General features: G+C 47.6%; 1 protein-coding gene across 1 annotated transcript in view; it reads right to left on the reverse strand.

Moving 5' to 3' along the window:
* Window positions 1-20,598, reverse strand: part of LOC146817750 (uncharacterized) — a 746,064-nt gene that overhangs the window by 451,384 nt on the left and 274,082 nt on the right. The window contains exons 22-24 of the mRNA XM_085609232.1: window positions 15,199-15,354; window positions 13,709-13,802; window positions 10,023-10,163 (exon numbers count right to left, since the gene is read on the reverse strand). Coding sequence (XP_085465358.1) covers window positions 10,023-10,163; window positions 13,709-13,802; window positions 15,199-15,354 — 391 coding nt within the window. The remainder of the gene's footprint in view (window positions 1-10,022; window positions 10,164-13,708; window positions 13,803-15,198; window positions 15,355-20,598) is intronic.

A 20,598-nucleotide genomic window follows, 5' to 3' on the forward strand; every position in this document is an offset into this window, starting at 1 on the left:
ATATAAAATCACAAGATAAATAAATAAATAAATATATAAACTGCTGAATGGATGAAAACCAAATGTTTATGGCAGGGCAGCCCTTCAGTCATACGTGTGCCTTTCTTGCTTTGCTAAAAATCTGTTCAGCTATTTTGGATATGTAAAGCAAAATGTGAATGTTTAGGGTACTGGTCAAAGTATACTTTTCAAAAAGTTTGTGAACAACTGCTTAGGCATGTGCCGAGAAAAGGACAACACTGGCCATGCACTGCACTTTACACAGGCACAATGGGCACTCACAAATGTTTTCCTCCATATGTTCCCAAATACTGGGAGAAAAACACTAACATAGAAAAAAAACCTGAAAAAATCACAGTGGAAGACTTAAAGCTACACTATCGATAAAAGGGCCGGGGAGAGACTAAGTACCAAGCGGGTAATCACAGCCAGCCCCTGTCATGCCGAAGGTCAAGGGGCATTGATTTACTCCCTCATCAGCATTTCCACAGTGCTGGAGAGAAGAGAATCTAGGCTATGACTTCCTGCTCTGCCGAGGGAGCTAGTAATCTGTTCGTTTGTGAACCCACTCACCCAGCCCAAGATTGAAGGGGGAAATTGTCCCCTACACCCTGCCATTGAGAGAGGTAGCATTTTCCCATTAATCCCGCTTGCTTTGCCTAAAGATGTTGTAGGCTTCAATAAAACGTGGAGCGAGTGATGTGTGAGCACAACAGTTTTCTAGGACATGCACTGATGTGCAGGTCCCATCAGTGGGTTCCGCTCCTGATCCCTTTCCCTAACTAACAGTGAGCAGGAACAGGGTCAAGATGCCAGAAATGGTGCAATGTGGCCTGCTACTCCATGACTTGCAGAATGATGCAGCTCAGAAAGAGCGGGTCAGCAGGACGCTACTCGTGTGCCATTGTAAACAATTAAGAACAGATTGTCGGCGCAGGTGTCAGTTAACACGCCCTTCCTTGCACTTGACACTGCTGCATGTCATGTAAGAATAGGTCTGCTGTCCTTCCCGCCTGGGCCCCTGTGGCTTGTTAAAGAAACACTCCACTGATCCACGGTGTGAATACCAGATCTAATGGGCCCACCATCTTTCAAGCTCTCATACTTTCTGCGATTAACAGTGCCGTGTTGTATCTCAATCAAAAAACTGTATGACTTGTTCAAGATGGTGGCCATGTGCGAGGGCTTCTTCAGAAGGTTTCTGAGAGCCTCAGGGTTGCTGCTGCTTTAGTTGCTTCGGGTGTGGTTTTTGACACAAAAGGCTGCTGTGCAGCTGAAGCTTTAAGTCTGTGGCACTGTTTATTTCTGTGGAATGGCTACGGTGAGTAGTTTTGTCATTCACTTGTATAAAAATCATCCCTTGTCATAGATAATTGTGGTGTAATTTGTATTTCCTCCTCGCTGCTTTCAGGAAATGACCACACTGTAATGGCCTAAATGCCATAGGCCTCGTGGTTATCGCGCTGCATCGCGCAGTAATACTCCCAGACACACGATGTGGTTTCCAGCGTGGTCCCGACTGCCGATCGCGGGCCACGCCCCTTTATTTATACTTAGCGCATGACGTCATGCGTCAGCGCTCGTTCCTCACCTCCGACGCGGGTAGACTATACCGCTACCCGACGTCGGAGGACACTACATTCCTTCTAACCTTTATCAAAACAAACAATAAACATTTTGACCTAGTAGGTCTGTTACCAGTCACTAGAATTCCAGTCCCAGGTCCGTCACACCAGGAAGTCAGCCAGCTGGGAGGATGGCGCCGGATTTCTTCTCAGGCTGTATCCGGACTGCTGTCCCCGCACTGATGGTGTTGTCGGGACCACTCCTTGCGAGGCTGCGCCCCCTGGGGACCGCTCCTGAGGGCTGGGCGACCTCCCGCCTGGTGTTCCTGGCGGCGACGTCGCACTCTGGTCTGGGTGATCCTCGTGATCGGAGGGGGTGGGCCCCTGACTCCCTCCTGACTCTCCATCCGCTGGCAGCTGACTCGGCCAGTCACCCTGGCGTTCCGACGGATGCTGGTCTGAGGTCCCGGGGTGCACCCTTTTGAAGAATGATATGTTCCTGGTTACCTCCTCGGTCCCTCGCCTCGCGGTGACTAGAGTTCCAGTTCGGCGGACTACTGTCCAAGGTTTGTGTTCAAAGGGGAGCCGGAATTTGCTCCCAGGATACCTGTCCTTGAGATAGACGCTGTCTCCAACTTGAATGGTTGACATCCGGGCTCCCCGGTCGGCACTGGCCTGTTCATTGGTGTGGGTCCTATTGGCTAGAACCCTCCCCGCGTCGATCTGAGGCGGAATCCAGCTTGGGTGATGCGGGATGGTGTCTCGCACTATTCGGCCCATGCTCACCGGTCCCGGGGCTGTCTCTGTCGTGAGATGAGGCGTCAGCCGATATTCTCTCAAGAAGCTGTAGATGGCCCTCTCGAGCGGCGACCCTTCGGCGTGCGCAATGCGTACCACTTTGTTGAGGGTCCGCATGAATCTCTCCGCTTCCCCATTGACTTGAGGCCAGCGCGGGGTCACTTTCCGGTGGTGGATTCCCCACTCCTTTAGATAGTCCGCAAATTCTTGCCCTTGGAAGGGTGGGCCGTTGTCCGTCTTGACCACTTCAAATATTCCGTGCGTGGCGATAGTCTTCTCGAACTTTGTGATGACCTCCGCGGCGGTCTGGCTTCCCACCACCTCGACCTCCGGGTACTTTGTGTAGTCGTCGATGATCACCAGGGCATAGCGTCCATCTGGGAGGTGCCCAAAATCTGCGCTCACCTTCTCCCACGGTCGTTGCGGGTTTTCCTCGGTGATGACGGGGTGGGGATGCTCCGGCTGACCTGATGCCTGGCACCAGGAGCATGTTCGGACCGTTCGCTCCACCATAGGGTCCATCCCCGGGAACCATACCTTGGCTCTCAGCCGACTCTTTGTTTTCACCATGCCTTGATGGCCCCGGTGTGCCAGGTCTACTGCTTGCTGGGTCAGACTGGATGGGATCACCAGTCGCGGGCCCCGAAGAAGACACCCGCTGGTGTCAACCGAGAGTTCATCCTTGACCCGCGTGAGCGACTCCAGGATGGCCTTGGCTTGCAGCGTTCGTCTGGCCATGGAGGACTGGATGGGGCGCCAGTCATGTGACTGGACGGCCGTCAGGACTAGTTGCAGACATTCGTCCTCCTGGGTGGCTGCTACGATCGTGTCGAGGCTCATGGGCAATGGCCGGGATCTCTCTGATACCATCCGGACATATTTTTCTGTGTCTTCAGCATCCTCCTCTTCCGCTTTGGTGGCTACTCTGGGATGTCTTGAGAGGTAGTCCGCGGGATTCGAGGAGCCCGGCTTGTACTCTACTGTGTAGTCGTACTCCTGTAGCTGAAGGATCCACTTTTCGATCCGCGGCGGGGGTTTTGATGCCGATCCCTGAAACAGGGGGATGAGGGGTTTGTGGTCCGTGGACACGGTGAATGGATTGCCGTACACGTAGACGTGAAGGTGTCGGCAGGCCCAATGGATGGCGATCGCTTCTCGCTCGATCTGCGAGTACCTCTGTTCTGTGTCCATCAAAGAGCGGCTCGCATAGGCTATCGGGGCCCACTCACCATTCTCTTGCAGCTGTGCGAGGACTGCTCCTAGCCCATACGGGCTGGCGTCCACTGCCACATTGGTGGGCCGTGCCGGATTAAAATATGATAGGGTGGTATCAGCCGACAACGCCGCCTTGGTGTCCTTAAAGGCTTGCTCCTGCTCTGGTCCCCATTGCCACGGGGTGGTGGACTTTGTCAGTTCCCTGAGGGGCTTCGTGAGGTTTGACAAGTCCGGGACAAACCGGCCGCAGAAGTTCACCATCCCCAGGAAGCTCCTTATTTCCGAGATGTTGGAGGGAGCGTCCTGCACATCTTTGACCTTGTCCGGGTCCGGGGCGACTCCTTGGTCGGAGAATGTGTACCCAAAGAAACTGATCTTCTTCTTTAGGAATTGGCACTTCTCCCTGTGCAGGGTCAGTCCGGATTCTTTTATCCTCTGGAGGACCCCTCGCAGCCTCCGGTGGTGGTCTTCTATCGATGAGGCGTACACCAGGAGATCATCGCTTACGTTCAGGACCCCTGGCAGCCCGCTGAGGACTTCTCGGATAGCGTTTTGGAACACCTCCGCTGCACTTGAGATTCCGAAGTTGAGGCGTCGGTACCGCCTGAGGCCGACGTGTGTCGAGAAAGTAGTGACGTAGCGAGAGTCTGGGTGCAGCGGCAGTTGGTGATATCCGGACCTAAGGTCCATCTTTGAAAACCATCTGGCGCCGTTCAGTTCTCCCAGGATGTCGTCAATGGTGGGAGTTAGGTGACGCTCCCTCTTCACTGCGGCGTTGGGGAGGCGCATGTCCACGCAGATGCGGACCTGCCCCGGCTGCTTCGGTTTTCTCGCCACTACGATCGGGGACACCCACGGGGTGGGTCCGCTGACCTTCTCAATAATCCCCTGTCTCTCCAGTGCCTCTAGCTCGTCCTCCACCTTCTTGCGCAAATGGAACGCAATGCGCCTGTGTCTCAGCGCCACCGGTTGGACCGACTGGTCGATGTGGAGGGATACTTCTTTACCTTTGAGGAATCCGATGCCCTTGAAGACGTCTTCGAACTCCTCTAGGATAGCCTCTAACTCTTCCTCCTGCACCGCCAGGGCGAACGATATCAGCCTCAGCTCTTCCGCTGACTGCCCACTGATCAGCATTCCGTTTCCTTCAGGGGTCACGTATACTGTGGTGGGTATCTTGACATCGTTGTGGCATATCTCCGTCTTGAAACACCCCAAGAGCGGGATTGGTGTTTTCTGCCCATACGCAAACACTCTGATTCTTGCTTTGCTCAGTGGGGGGCTGGGATTTAGTTGTTCATACACATTGGCTGCCATGAGCTCGATCGACGCCCCCGTATCTATGGTGGCTCTCACGTCCTGGTTGTGGATCTTGACTTTGCACCTTGGGAGTCGCCGTCTCTTCCGTCGTGGTTGGTCTACCGCGAACACGTAGTGGACCGGGTAGTCCCCTGCGTCGTCATCCATGTCCTCTCCGTCTTGCTCTTCCGCCACTGTCTGGGCCGCCTCTTTCCGTGACTTTGTGGACCGGCAGACTGCCGCGAAGTGGTTCAACCACCCGCATGCACTGCATCTTTTCCCTCTTGCTGGGCAGTCTTGCAGGCGATGGGGCGCGCCTCCGCAGTATCCGCATCCCTTTTTCCTGTCTTGCGGCTTTTTCCCTGTGTTTTGGCGCGATTTGGGCCTCACCACGTTGGTCGTGTCCACCGCGTTGACTTGCTCCGTCTTGACAGGGCGGTGGAGCGCCGCCTCCATGTGCGACGCCCTGGCTTGCGATAATTCTTTCGACCGGCCCAGAGTGAGGATGTCCGCCAGAGGCTTGCCGTCCTCCTGAAGGATGTTGACTCTGAGTTTGGACGAGTAGCATCCTTGAATGATCTGACCTCGGATCTCCTCCTGTTCATCGCGAAAACCACATGTGCTGGCCAGTTCCTTCAGGCGCCCATGGAATGCGTCCAGCGATTCTTCCGCTTCCTGCTTGGCCTGGCGAAATATGAACCGTTCGTAGTCCCTGTTCGCCATCGGCTCGAAGTGCGCATTCAGGGCATTGAGAAGCGTGTGGTAGGTCTTAGGTGTTGCCTCCACCAATGTCTTGTAAATGCGATGGATGTCCTTGCCTCCCAGGTGAAGAAGTAGGGCCCTGCGCCGCTCTCGGGCTATGCCAGCCCCTTCGAAGTAGATCTGGAGACGATCGGTCCAGTCTCTCCATCGTGGGGCAAGAGAGGAGGAAGTGCCGTCGACCACAAATGGCTCAATGGCGGGAATCGACGCCATCTTGGCGCAGTCGCAGAGACACTCCGCAGCACGTGCGCTCCCTACCTTCCTGGGACAGCGACAGCCGCCTGGCTGAGGTCAGGATGGACACCCTTAGGGCCTCTTCAGTGTCCCGGCCGTGTCAGGCTTCGTAGCAGGGTCTTCCGCTCACCAGGGTGCCGGGCGCGACTCTCCGTAGGCTCCGCCGGCCACGTGCGAGGCGCACACCCATCAGCAGGCACGCCCCCGAGGAGATGGGCCCAGCGTGGGGTCTCCCAACCTGCCTAGGGCTCATCGCAGGCGAGCTGCACCCAGGCGAGACAGCAAAGGGCCAGGGTCGAGGGCACAGCAGTGGTGCACGAGGAAATGGCTGTCAGCACCATAGCATGGGGTCGTTTCTGCCCCTCGTCGCCAGTGTAATGGCCTAAATGCCATAGGCCTCATGGTTATCGCGCTGCATCGTGCAGTAATACTCCCAGACACACGATGTGGTTTCCAGCGTGGTCCCGACTGCCGATCGCGGGCAACGCCCCTTTATTTATACTTAGCGCATGACGTCATGCGTCAGCGCTCGTTCCTCACCTCCGACGCGGGTAGACTATACCGCTACCCGACGTCGGAGGACACTACACACACCTCGACATACTGAGAGGAGCGGGGCAGTGCTTTTTTCCAGATTGAATGTGTCCGGGGTACATTATCACACAGATCTAAATCAAGGGATGTATCATGATCTTATTCTTTGTCCTGCACAGACACAGTGGAGCATATTTACAATGAAATGGCGCAGCGCGGCACTGCAATCAATTTTGCTGCGCTGAGCTACGCCAAAATGCAAAAATGCAGGAATGTGCCGTATTTACAGGAATACGGGACACCCCGGTGCTCTACCCTGCGTTGGCCCACAAGCAGCAGCTGTGCGCTTACGCAGGCACCCTTGCACCACGGTGCAAGGGTGCCTGCGTTGCAGCGATGATTGTGTTTGTGTAGGAAGGGATACCGTCTTGCACAAAAACAATAATTGATGGTATTTTGCGCCTTCTACGTGTGCTGCAGAATGCAGCGCACATAGAAAGAGCAAAAAATTAGGACAAATAAAAGTATTTCTCCTCGTTGGCCAATCCTACGTCTCCCCTAGAAAGGCGTTAGGTTTAGCGCAGCCTCAGATTTAAGAATCCATGTAAATCTGGGGCGATGTCAAAAAGCCATGGGTAGTTGCGTGGGAACACCCACAGTAACACCCATGACACTCCCTTTGACGCAGAGTACTGCATGAAAGAGGGCAATATTTACAAGGCTGTGTAATGCCATGCAAAGTGGCTTTGCGTGGCATTGTAAATATGGGCCAGCACACAGCGCTACTGGAGCATTAAAAATAGTGACGCTCCAGTGGTGCTAGGGGCTTGCAAATATGTCCCAAAAGGCATTTGTGTGTTTCTTTTATTCTATCAGTAGCGCATATATTAACTAAAAAAATCTGTGAGGTAGTGCATGTGCTGTTGACATTGATTATTGCTCTGTGGTTCTGTGCTCTGCTGTCTGCAGCACATGCACTAACATGGAGATTTTTATAGTTAATGTAGGCGTTGTAGAAGGAAAAAAGCATTGGCACTGAGAAATGAATGGGATCATGATACCGCCCGTGGTCAGATTATCAGTCGGGTGGTAATGACAAATCACTGGATTTCTGGAGGAAATACTAAAATCAGTGCAGTGGAATTTCCTGCAGCACAGGCCAGGGGTGAGAGGGGAAAGTGCACCCGTAGATTCTCTTCTGATTTTCTTTCTTCAATTACCGCCCAACTCAAATCAAGTCTCTAGTTTTTTTTAGTAGCGAAGATGCCCCCCACAACCATACATAAACATGCTTAGAAACAACACTTGGTGAACCTAGTTCACGGCTCTGCACACTCACCCACTGTGTCAGTTTATCCTGCTGGCACACAAATTCAACCAAAAATGGCTTTTTCGTTATTTCTCTGTGTCTCAATGGTCTCACGCATGATTTTATCAGTATATTAGTATTTAAAAATAATGTCTTTGTTAACACTATGTGTTTTAGTGGATATTACATAATCACTTGCAAAAGAAACAATTGATGGACGGAATGCTGGGCAATGCAAACATTCACCCCCAGTCACAAGGATCTAGGTTAAATCCATCATTCTTTTGCTCACCACACCACCCCAGTTTTGACCCAGCCATATGCAAATCAGTCTTGACCCTGTTCCTTGTGGGAACAGTCCAGCCCGAACTGCCAAGCCAGGTCCTCCCTGGACCGGAAACAAGCATCCTGGGACCGGTTTCAGGGAATCACCCTTCATCAGCCAGGCTAGCTTGAATCCAGTGGTTTAGTGAGCACGGGACCCACCTCTGGGCATACCCTTCCCACTTAAGGCAACATATGCAAAAGAAACAATTGATGACTGGAATGCTGGACAATGCAAACATTCACCCCCAGTCACAAGGATCTGGGTTAAAGTCATCATTATTTTGCTCACCACACCACCACAGTTTGGACCCAGCCATATGCAAATCATTATTGACCCTGGTCCTTATGGAAACAGTCCAGCCCGAACTGCCAAGCCAGGTCCTCCCTGGACCGCAAACAAGCATCCTGGGACCGGTTTCAGGGAATCATCCTTCATCAGCCAGGCTAGCTTGAATCCAGTGGTGTAGTGAGCATGGGACCCACGTCTGGGCATACACTTCCCACTTAGGGCGACATATGAAAAAGAAATAATTGATTGACGGAATGCTGGACAATGCAAACATTCACCCCCAGTCACAAGGATCTGGGTTAAAGTCATCATTATTTTGCTCACCACACCACCACAGTTTGGACCCAGCCATATGCAAATCATTATTGACCCTGGTCCTTATGGAAACAGTCCAGCCCGAACTGCCAAGCCAGGTCCTCCCTGGACCGCAAACAAGCATCCTGGGACCGGTTTCAGGGAATCATCCTTCATCAGCCAGGCTAGCTTGAATCCAGTGGTGTAGTGAGCATGGGACCCACGTCTGGGCATACACTTCCCACTTAGGGCGACATATGAAAAAGAAATAATTGATTGACGGAATGCTGGACAATGCAAACATTCACCCCCAGTCACAAGGATCTGGGTTAAATCCATCATTCTTTTGCTCACCACACCACCCCAGTTTGGACCCAGCCATATGCAAATCAGTCAATCCTGTTCCTTGTGAGAACAGTCCAGCCCGAACTGCCAAGCCAGGTCCTCCCTGGACCAGAAACAAGCATCCTGGGCCTGGTTTCAGGGAATCACCCTTCATCAGCCAGGGTGCAGGGTCAAGACTGATTTGCATATGGCTGGGTCCAAACTGGAATGGCATGGTGAGCAAAAGAATTATGGATTTAGGACCAAATCTCTGTACTGGGGTGAATGTATGACATTGTTCTGCATTCTGTCCATCAATTTGTTCTTTCGGCATTTGTCACCCCGAGTGGGATGGGTATGCCCAGACGTGGGTCTCGCGCTCTCCATGCCACTGGAGTCAAGCTATCCTGGCTGATGAGGGCTGAAAGCCCGAAACCGGTCCTAGGATGCTTGTTTCCAGTCCAGGGAGGACCTGGCCTAGCAGTCCGGACTGGACTGTTCTCATTGGGCGCAGGGTCAAGACTGATTTGCATATAGCTGGGTCCAAACTGGAATGGCATGGTGAGCAAAACACAATGGATTTAGGCCCAGATCTCTGTACTGGGGTGAATGATTGACATTGTTCTGCATTCTGTCCATCAATTTGTTCTTTTTGCATTTATTACATAATCACTGCCGCTTGTCTTCTACATATACATATATCTTTTTGTGGTTTCAGTCCTGAAGAAGGGTTAGTGTATTCTGCGAAATTGCATTTACAACTTCATTGTCTGTATGATGCTTTACGGACCATATCAATACAATATTGTCATATGCAAACTACTATGATTGTAACCATACCGAACCTATTTATTTGTTAAGATTTTACAACCTCGCTATATCAAAATCATTCATGTAGTATGGTAAATTTATAATAAGCTTCTGACTTCCCACTACTTTTTGCGGATTTTGATACATAAACATGCATTTAGAATCTAGAGGACAGCATCAGACATGGGCAGACGTGTGATGGACATTGTATAACACACGTATAGAAGGCTAACACATTTAATGGAAAAGGATAGCTGCTCACCTTGATTTCATTTTCTTGTGATGGCTGCTGGACTGGGCCGCAGAGGGAGGCCTGTTGAACAGCAACAAGCAAAGCATTTTTTTGAGTAACTTGACAAGAGAGGGCTACTTGGAGATTCTCTACTCCAGCCTTGGTCAAAAGCTAAAAGAAGAAAAATGCATGTTTGTTGTTACTGATTGCATCGTGGCCATATTGGTTCAGGACTGTGCTGTACATTCAAGGAGAGTATCTCTCGCTTTGCAAAAAACAGTGCTTTGCTCACGCTAAAACATATCATGCGTGCTCGGATAAAAGATGCTTGGTTGCCTTACAAATAAGGGTGAGTGCAACATTGCTAAAAGGCTAAAATGTGGAACTGCAATACAATGTTGTGACTGTGCAGTGTTGTTCTGGTACTTAACACATCCCAAAATTCCATAGGGGGGTGTACAAACGTGGTGATGATTATGGACAGAGAGGTCATGTGCAAATAATCTTATTTGACTTAGCTCATTAATATTTGTGATGTGAATTATGGATATATGCTTCAATGTACAGAGTGCAAATGGCATGGGCAAGGCTTGTGCAGCACAGAAGATTCACATTTCTGGGTTTGTGTTACATTACAATTTCCAGTGGAACGTCTGTCCTTTTTAATGTGTTATGGTCTCCACCATGACCTGTAAGTATGTACAAGGTCTTTAGTGATGTGGTAACTTACCCGACGTGTTCCAGAGTTTATTTAATTTAATCAAAATGAATGATATCACTGCCTAATCAACTGGCCAGATGCCAAGAGTCAATTTTCCATATTAAGTTGCGCCTTGGCTGAGTGAGCTTAGAGAGTGAGGCATACACGTTTAGCGTAAGATCTCTTCAGTAACTGGAATCCTATCTCGAATTCTGCCTCCGCACATCTCCATGAAATAAGAATTCAAGATATGAAGTTCAGGTGAGAAATAGACTCTTCTTCAGCACCAGCTATTACATGCCATTGGTCACTAGTACGCCCATATCCACTCACTGGGTAAAACTTTCTTCCCGAATAAGAGTGTTTGTAAAATTCTATGTCAAAGTCCAGCTATACGTCCTCCCCATCCATTCCTACATCCTGATGCCCACTGTAACATCGAAAAGTTTTAAAAATTACTTTTTCCCTGATGACCTGAGCAATCAGTGGTAAATGGGCAGTATGTCCTGTGGGCACAGCTCTTTACATAGGTATCCTATATACATTGTGCTATATATTGCTTTACGTGTTCTCTGCGTCCTAGCACCACAAAGAGTATGATGATGCATGGAATTTATCTATGTTACTTGGAGTGTTGGCCTGGCATTGATACCAGTTGAGTCCAGTGGGTAAACAGGACAGTCCCATGCACCTGGTGGGGTTTCTTGTACCTATATACTTGTAACCTTCGACTGAAACTGAAGTTCTTCAGTATATCCTGAATAAAGAAGCTACCTGTTTGTATGTCAGAATCCAGGCTGAAAACTGAACACAAGGGACTTTGCAACACTTCTCTATTCCATTTACATAACCAGGGGCCAGATGTACAACGTGATTTTGCATGCGAAAACAGGTTTGCGACCCGTTTGCGCATGCCAAATCACTGTGGGCCATGTACAAACACTATTCTGCGAGTCGCAAAAAATTGCGACTCACAAGATAGTGTTTTGAGACTCGCTATTAGGAAGGGGCGTTCCCTTCCTAATAGCAACTCACAAGCCATGTATGAATGTTTTGCGACCGCAATTGCAGTCGCAAAACACTCGCAATTTACCACCCTCTTCAAGAGGGTGGTAATGGAGTCGCAAAAGGGAAGGGGTCCCCGGGGGACCCCTTCCCCTTTGTCACTGGCTCTAAAATATTTTTTACGGGCAGGCAATGGTCCCAGGGACCACTGCCTGCCCTTAAAAAATGAAACGAAATTTTTTTAATTTTATTTTTTGAATGCATACTGTTTTCCTTGAAGGAAAACGGGCTGCATTTAAAAAAAACTGCTTTATTGAAAACCAGTCCCAGACATGGAGGTCTGCTGAGCCCAGCAGGCCACCATCCCTGGGAGGGCCAGCCATTCCCAATGGGGTCGCAAATTGTGAGTGGCTCATTAATATTCATGCGCCTCACATTTTGCGACCCCATTGGGAATTGAAATCAGTGTCTCTGACACTGTTGTACATTGTAAATTGTGACTTGCAATTAGCGACTTGCAATCGAGCAAAAATTGCGAGATGCAATTTACACTGGTCGTACATCTGGCCCCAGATTACTCCCTTTGGAGAATTCACTCTCCAACAGTTGTTCGACAAAGAGTCACAGTCCAGTCCCTTGTACAATGTACATTGCAGGTAAGGTATGAAATGTATCCGAGTTTAGTTGTACAGCTTGGTTCTACCAATAGCGGCTGAATGCAAGAAAGGCTCCTGGGATGAAAGAAGTGGCCTGTCCCCATTACAGTACAAAAGGAGCAACCAGTCTGGGCCAGTTCACAAGAGATGGTGCAGATGACAGGCCAGGTAAGAGGTATAGTTAGAGGTTTGGGACCTAGCAGTGAGAAAGAGCTAATAAGTCAGGACACAAAAAAGAATCAAAGGGGACATTTGCAGCAGAGGTCTGAGATTGAACATGACCTAAGCAGTCTGGGTGTGAGAGTAAAGTCTGTGCTGGAACCAGTGCCCTTGAAATCTCCAAAGGCAGAGCATGAATATCTTTGGAGTATCTCTAATGGACTGCCAATAGCCGTAGGCTGAGGTTCAATGTTGTATGATGCGCCACTGGCAGCAGAAAGGTGGGGTGGTGTAGAGGAGAATTACAGGTCCATCAAGTCATACTGGCAGGCTTCTGCTGACATATTGCACAGAAAATATAGATGGCACATAATTGAGTGGGAATGAGTGGTCTTATTGCACTAAAAGAAATGAGCCACTGAGGGGATCTGGGCTTCTGCGTGTTGGTCTTCGCTTCAGGTGCACCAGCAGGAGCCAGATAACCCATTGCCAAAAACCTACGTAGTGTGCTTATAAGAGGAATATATAACTTAACAATAACATTAAAAACTCAAAGGCATAACCATAGTCAAATAGCAAACAAACAGCGCAATATCCTTCTAATAAACTGCAGTTTGTCGGACAGTTGTTTCTCATGTTCATCGGAAGGAGCTTTTATTTATTTATTTATTTATTTGTTTATATAGCGCCAGAATCGACTCCCGAAGCAGTATCCCTGCGCTTCGGACGGGCAGCATAGGTATAGTGCAATTGCAGCTAAGATAAGAAACAGAAAAGAGTAGTCTTAAGCAGCTTCCTAAATTGTAAATGGTTAGAGCACTGTCTCAAGTGCAGGGGAAGCTCATTCCAATAACGAGGGCCAAGGTAGGAGAGGGCCTTTCCCCCTAGTCTTGCCCTCCTAACTTGGCAAACCTCCAAGAGATTTTGGAGCCCGAGCGGAGAGACCTAGAGGTATACATTTCTCCAAAAGATAAATGGGATCAAGATTAGAAAGCGCCTTATGGATGGAACAACAATTTTTGAATTTTACTCATTGGCGTATTAGAAGCCAATTAAGCTGCAAGAGAAGAGGGCGGGAGGCCGTCCTATGGGGCACATTTGCTGTATTCACCTACATTTCAATTATTTTATTCTGTAAGCAGGACATTACTGGAGCATCAGTAATATATGATTTGCTTCCTTCATATTTTACTTACCTGAATAAAACCATCCCGCGTGTGAAAACTAAACTTTCCGACTTGACTTTCCTCCACTTCATGTATGCCCAAAATCAATGTAGAAGGAATGTACCTAAAAGGAAAACCCAAATATAAGTAGATGTGACTGTCAATCCAAACTACATGAAAAACAGAAATGAGTGGATAGGATAGCCAATTCAAACAATGTAGAAAACACAAAATATTAGTGGATAGGACTACCATACCAACAATATGGAAAACACAAATACTTATGAATACGACTACCATTCCAAGCACTGGCGACTCCCACAGGCACTTCCACCTACAGATCTTCGACCCAAAAAATATATTTTTGGACAATTTCCCTATGCCACATACCTTGTATTAATGAAAACAACCAATGTAGGGTCCTGACCCTAATTTCTTTGTGGCCATTCTCAAGTTATGATTGCTTACTTCTGCTTTAAGATAGTTTCTATTTCATCAATTTATGCTGATCCTGGAACTTCCTTTGCCTGGCAAGTATGTTCTTTAGCACTTATAATAGTTTACATTCTATATTTTGCTTTCTTGATTCCTACATCACTTCTTGAAGGTTTACACCAGGAGTCTACAAACATTTCTATTTCAGGAGCTTCTTATGTTCAATGAAATTCATCCTAGACTACTAATATTATTAGTGTTGTAACAGTGACCACATCAGACAAGATTGCGTTAGTGCCCCCAAATGCAAGATGGACAGCACTAGCAGGGGTGATCACCCAGTGCATCAGGAAGAGTAGCCAGTGGTAATGTAAAAAAGGCTTTGTCAGTTTTGAATGCCTCTACACGGCTCATACATAATAGCCTTAGCTGCAATTCCTCTGGCACCAAGATAATAGTATAAGTAATACATCTACCTTGTGAAGGTAGCACATAGTCATGGTCGGATACATAGTGGTGTGCTGGACTGATGTACTTTCAAGCTTATATGTGGCTTAATTGGTGTGCATCGACAACTATGGGGCACCATTTGTAAAACTGCACAAGATACCTGTGTTTTATCCTTAGACCTCTGTATATGTACTGTGTTTCATGCAGATTGTAATTCATAGCTCCTTCCTATGCAAAAACTGAATAAAAGTTTGTTAAAAAAAAAATAATAAGTAATACATCTACCTAGCACCTTCATTTATCACTTAAATACCAGCTTTAAATATATTTTGGAAATTCAGCAGTTGTTTTCCAAACATCAGCATACGAGTTCTGAAAATACACACATTTGCGTCCTGAAAATACACTTGCAATTTTGGTATACAAAAACTTCTAAGTTAGTAGCCTGGGCTGCCCACAGGAGAGCTATTTACAGGTAGCTGGAGAGCTACTCAATAGAGAAGCCTGGGTTAAATTTTGACAATGTCAAAGAGAAGCCCAAAGAACCCTTAAAGAGGCTCTGGCTGGTCTGTCGGTGAATAAAGAAGTCTATGGAAACTCAGGTACAATTCATTCCTAGTCACCCTCTGCCTTACCTGTCCACAGAGCTGGCATCTTCCAGTACGGCTGTAATGAATGTGGGTGGTAGGTCGTCCACTAGCCCTTTGTTTGTGGCAAACTCGAACTGCACAGGCCTCAGGTACAGATGGAACTCTTCAAAACCCATTTCTGCAGCAAACATCCTGTACAACCTGAAACAACAGATGTGATGCCCAGTGATTTCTTTAAGGGCGAACAATCGATGTATTCAAGATAAAAACAGGATCTATAACATTGTTGCTTGTGAGGAGGAAAGTCACAGCTGGACAGCAACGAAGGAAGGGAGTAAACTGAGATTCCTTTTAATCAATATATAATCATAAAGTAATAATTAAACTGCGGTCTTCATGATCTCTTTCACTGACATCAATCCTGCCTAAACAAGCCTATTTGTATCTGATCAAATCTTTTCTTGGGACATATGAGGTGTATTCGTACATGTCAAGAGTACTCTGTCATTTGGTGACTCAATTCAGCATTCATTTATCAAATTCAGATTTTTTTTAGCCATGAATGTGATAAAATGAAAAAGAATACATCATGCTGAATCGTAATCACTGTTTAAAAATGAATTAATCTCAGGTACTGACTCACTGCTATGGAACTCACTACCTCCAGACTTAAGAGTAAAACACACACTGATATCTTTCAGTAAACACCTGAAATCACATCTCATCAGAATGTACCTGTCAAACTGAGAAGCAATGTCTCTTGTCTACTTATTACGCTATAGCTCCTCCACAATTACTCCTCTCTCAGCTCCTCTCACAGATACTTATCTTGTTGCCATCTTAGAACTATCCTCATTGTAGACTGCATGCCTTGTTTGTTCTATGTCAAGCAGTCTCATATACTTGGGGTATGTGCCATGGAAAACTGAGCATAAAAATTATGAAATACAATTACCGACGGGCTCATTAGAAGTCTTGTTTTAAACCTGATTGGGCAGTATTAGCGTTATAAATGTTGCAGGAAAATAAAAACATATGCCAATTTCCCTCTTTACATGGTTTAACCAGGGGAAAGAATAAGTGAATGGGGAAAAGTGCCAAAACCGCATGAATCGATGCCAAACACCTATCCCTCATTCTAAGGGTCAAGACCTGCACATGGGAGAGAAGGCCATACACAGAAAAAAACACCCTGCAGGATTCAAATTACTGGCCGCCTGATTTCTGGCCCAATTACCTTATCTGTAATGAGAGTCTTAGTAGCTGGTGCATATGGGGAACTATTTTCCATTAATGAATTATTCCCTTGATTTACCACTTTGGAAGTTTTAGGTTTCCACCAGCCTCGAAACCAGTCCCTTTGCCTGCAATTTATTTAGGAGCTTATAAAGCGCACTAATACCCGAGGGTGTCTGGCACTGTCATGCTGAGCATCCCTGAAAGAACGAGGGTCTAATCCCTGAACAGCCAAGTCTTCAGCCCCCTCCTAAAAGACATAAGTTCCTCCTCTCTCCTAAGATGTGCTGGAAGGCAATTCCATGCGGAGGCCGCGCCAAAGGAAAACATCTTTCCACCCCAGCTGGCCTTTTTTATCCTGGGAACAACCACAAGGTTGTTCTCAGCAGAGCGCAGTGCCCTTCCTGGCACATACCACCTAAAACAATCCCTCATGAACTCTGGGCCAGTGCCTTTCAAGGCCTTGAAAACCGTACAAATGGCCTTAAATTGAGAGCGTCTGTGAATCGGAAGCCAATGGAGTTTCCTTATTCCTTCTCGAACTGAAACATACTTAGGAGCACCAGTCAATAGTCTCGCTGCCGCGTTTTGAACTACCTGCAGTCTGTCCAGATGTTTTTTTTTTCAGATTGAGGTACAAACTTTTGCAGTAGTCAAGGCGCGACAGGATCAAAGCTGAGACTGCTAACCGGAAACCATCCTTGGGCAGGAATGTTTTTACCTTCCTTAGTATCCTGATGATGTGAAAGCATCATGAAGAAACCACTCCGCTGACCTGACCTCCAAAGTCCAATTTCTGGTCCATGATGACACCCAGATTCCTAGCTTTTGGGGTAGGCACTGGCTGCTTCCCTAGGGCCTCGGGCCACATGGCTGGTGACCAGGTATTTGGATTATTTCCAAATATCATGACCTCAGTCTTGCCGGCATTCAATTTGAGGCAATTTGTGGCCATCCAGTTTGCGATATCTTTAAGACAATCATGACACCAAGTTGTCATATCCACTTTAGACTCTCTTTGTATCGATATCATGATTTGTGTGTCATCTGCGTACGAAGTAAGTTGGAGGCTATGGGATCTAATCAAGGCTCCCAACGGACTAACGTAAATGTTAAAGAGAGTGGGGCTCAGGGAAGACCCTTGCGGAACCCCGCACGGGAGGGCAAATGGTTTGGACACCTCGGCACCCAGCTCCACGGTTTGGGTTCTATCGGCCAAAAAAGACTTCAGGAGGCTCCCGGCCGTGCCTTCCGCTCCAGCCTTGGCCAACCGGTCCAACAACACACCATGATGCACCGTGTCGAATGCCGCAGACAGGTCCAGCAGAATCAGGACTACCTCACCCCCCTGATCCACCGCCTCTCTCACCTCCTCCGTCGCCTTAATCAGGGCCATTTCCGTGATATGTCCTGCACGAAACCCGAATTGCGTGGAATCCAGGGCCTTCGTTCTCTCCAAGAAAAGGCTAAGTTGCCTATTTATGGCCTTCTCAAATAATTTCGCAGGCAATGGGAGCCGCGAAATTGGTCTATAGCTGGTAGGGTGCTAGCCAAGTATGTCTGCGACAGTGCATCACAAGTTGGACTACAATCAGAAGGCTGGACGGCTGCAAGTATCAATGTTTTTTTTTCCTGTTTGTATCTGCAGTTATGGAAAGAACCCATTGCATAGCAGACAGTATAGTTTGGGCTTGATTAAGCCAGGCCTATTCCCATTCAAAACTGTTTTTTCTCACCCCTTAGACATTTAACTTAATCCTGCATGGATACCTGTGTCTCGTCGAGCATTGCAAATGACCCCTGTAGGAACTGTTATCTTTAACTGTTGAAGGAGATGAATTTACAGACTCTTGGCTTACATCAGAATATTGATTTAATATTTGAATAATGTTGCTCTATTTACAAATCTCCTTCTCATTGGAGATGAAGTTGTGTGCTTCAACTGCTACCAACACTGTATGTCTTGATACCTTTACAGCAGCTGAAGGGTTTGGTGAAAAGGTGTGTGAATCAGGTCATGTGAGGTCTGCAGGGAGCCTGATGTTTGAGTAAATGGGAGAGTGAGACATTGTGTCACTGGGGGGTGAAATCCTATTCAAGCAGCAACCACAATCCTTGTCAAGGTGAGGCACAAGCAAACGCAAATTAACCTGTGCGTAACCCTCTAGCAGCTTGGCGCAGAGCAGTCAGGCTTAACTTAGAGGCAATGTGTAAAGTATTTTTGAAACACTTCAAACAGTTACAAAGTGAAAACAAAACAGAAGAACAATCCCACACAAATTTAGAAAAATAGAGCAAAATGTAATAAATAAATCAAAACTAAAATGACAAAGATCTAATCAGTAGAACCGAAGTTATGAATTTTTAAAGATCTAAGTGTGAAATAGCACCAAATATCACAAAGCGCCATTCCCGGCTATCTGGTTGTGTGAGACCGGGAGAAAGTCACAAATTCAGGCCAGCTTCAATGGAGCATGGGTTGGATACAGGGACCCGGTTAGTCCCGCTGAAAAGTTACCTTCTCATTGCAGTGCAAAAAATCCCGTTCGCAGTGAAGGGGGCCGAGAGGAGCAGAGAAGCGCCGTGGACGGTCGGGCCGGAGCTTCACAATAGAGTTCACCATGAGCGGTCGATGCTGCAGCGTGAAGGGTTGGACTGACCGAGCTTCATGTAGCCTGGCTCTGTGAGTGACAAGCAATTGGCACCAATGGGCTTGCTTGTGGTTCCAAAGAGCCCAAAAACCTCAATTCAGCCTCCCTAAGGACACACACTAAGGGTCAAGGACCTGAGAACCACAACTTGGGGGCCAGGGACTTGCTCCAGCTGGATCTGTGTGCTGGGACAGGTGGGTGGAAGCTTGTTATGTCCCTGTGGCTCACAACAAGAGGCCAGCAGACTAGCCCTTGGAGTCACTCTGGGAGTTCTGGGTTCAGATGCAGGTCCAAATCCCTCTTTCTCAGGCAGGAGGGCAGCAAGGCAGTAATTTAGCAAGGCAGTAATTTAGCAAGGCAGTAGTCCAGCAGGACAGCAGTCATGCAGAGTGGCGGTTATTTCTGACATAGTTTGCGCAAGTCCAGAAGTGTACTGACAAGTTGGTGTCTGAGGTCCAGTATTTATAACTGGCTCTTCCTTTGAAGTGGGAGCCAGCTAGAGGTTTCCATTTGAAGTGCACAGGTTTCCTGCCTTCCCTGCCCTTGCTCCAGACTAACTACAGGGGGTATGTATCCTTTTGTGTGGAGGCAGGACACCGCCTTTTTAAGTGTAAGTAGGGCTGGGCCCAGCTCCACCCTCCCATCCTGCTAGTAATGGCCCGTCCAGGCACACCTAAACTCTCTATTGTGTGTGGCTGTCCTGGATGAATACACAAAGGCCAACTGCCAACGTCTACCAGTCATGCAACCCAGACACAGGCTGGAGGCACTAAATGGCTAAGGCAGGAAAATGCCAACTTTCTGAAAGGATATCAAGAAAAAGGGCAACTCAATAATCCCTTGTGAGCTTGGGTATGAACTATGAAGAAAGGGTTAAAGGCCAACAACGGGGCTCATTTATAGAAATTATCAGGGAATGATTTGCTTGAATTATCTGTCCAGACATTGACAGTGGGGACTGAACCAAAACAAAACTGTCAATATAGTTGATAGAAGAATGAATGTAATATCCATCTGATGCCCTCTTTATTTGGAGTACCCAGTCTTCAGAAATGGTTAAAAATAAGTTTGCTTTTGTAGGACATATTGTTTTTTAAACGTGAAGCGAAGGCTGAAGCCCGGTTTTGAAATATAAATGGCTTGCTCGGTAGCTATTCATACCTCTTTACCATATCAAGGGTCATGTGTACAAGACAATTTTTCAGTCAGAAGTCCTGCAATTCACAAAATCAAACGGTTTGTGTCTACAAAATAGTTTTTGTCATGCTCTAAAACCCCTTTTGCAACTCGGAAAAGCTTATCCTGAAAAGCTTATCACAAAAGTTTTTTTTGCTACATCTGAAGACCAATTAGGAAAGTGCATATAAGAACCACACCCTTCTAAATGAGAATCGCAAAGAGATGCATCAATGGTTTGTGACGGCAAACCACTGAAAAGTTACCAACACTTCAAAACAGATAACTCATTCGCAAAGGGGAGAGAGTCCCAGTTGGAAAATTTCCCCTTTGGTAAGCGAGTCAGGCGAACCTGGGGGGAATAGACAGTGTCCAAGGGACA

Source organism: Triturus cristatus, chromosome 6 (genome assembly GCF_964204655.1).
Source record: "Triturus cristatus chromosome 6, aTriCri1.1, whole genome shotgun sequence".
Taxonomy (NCBI): Eukaryota; Metazoa; Chordata; class Amphibia; order Caudata; family Salamandridae; genus Triturus; species Triturus cristatus.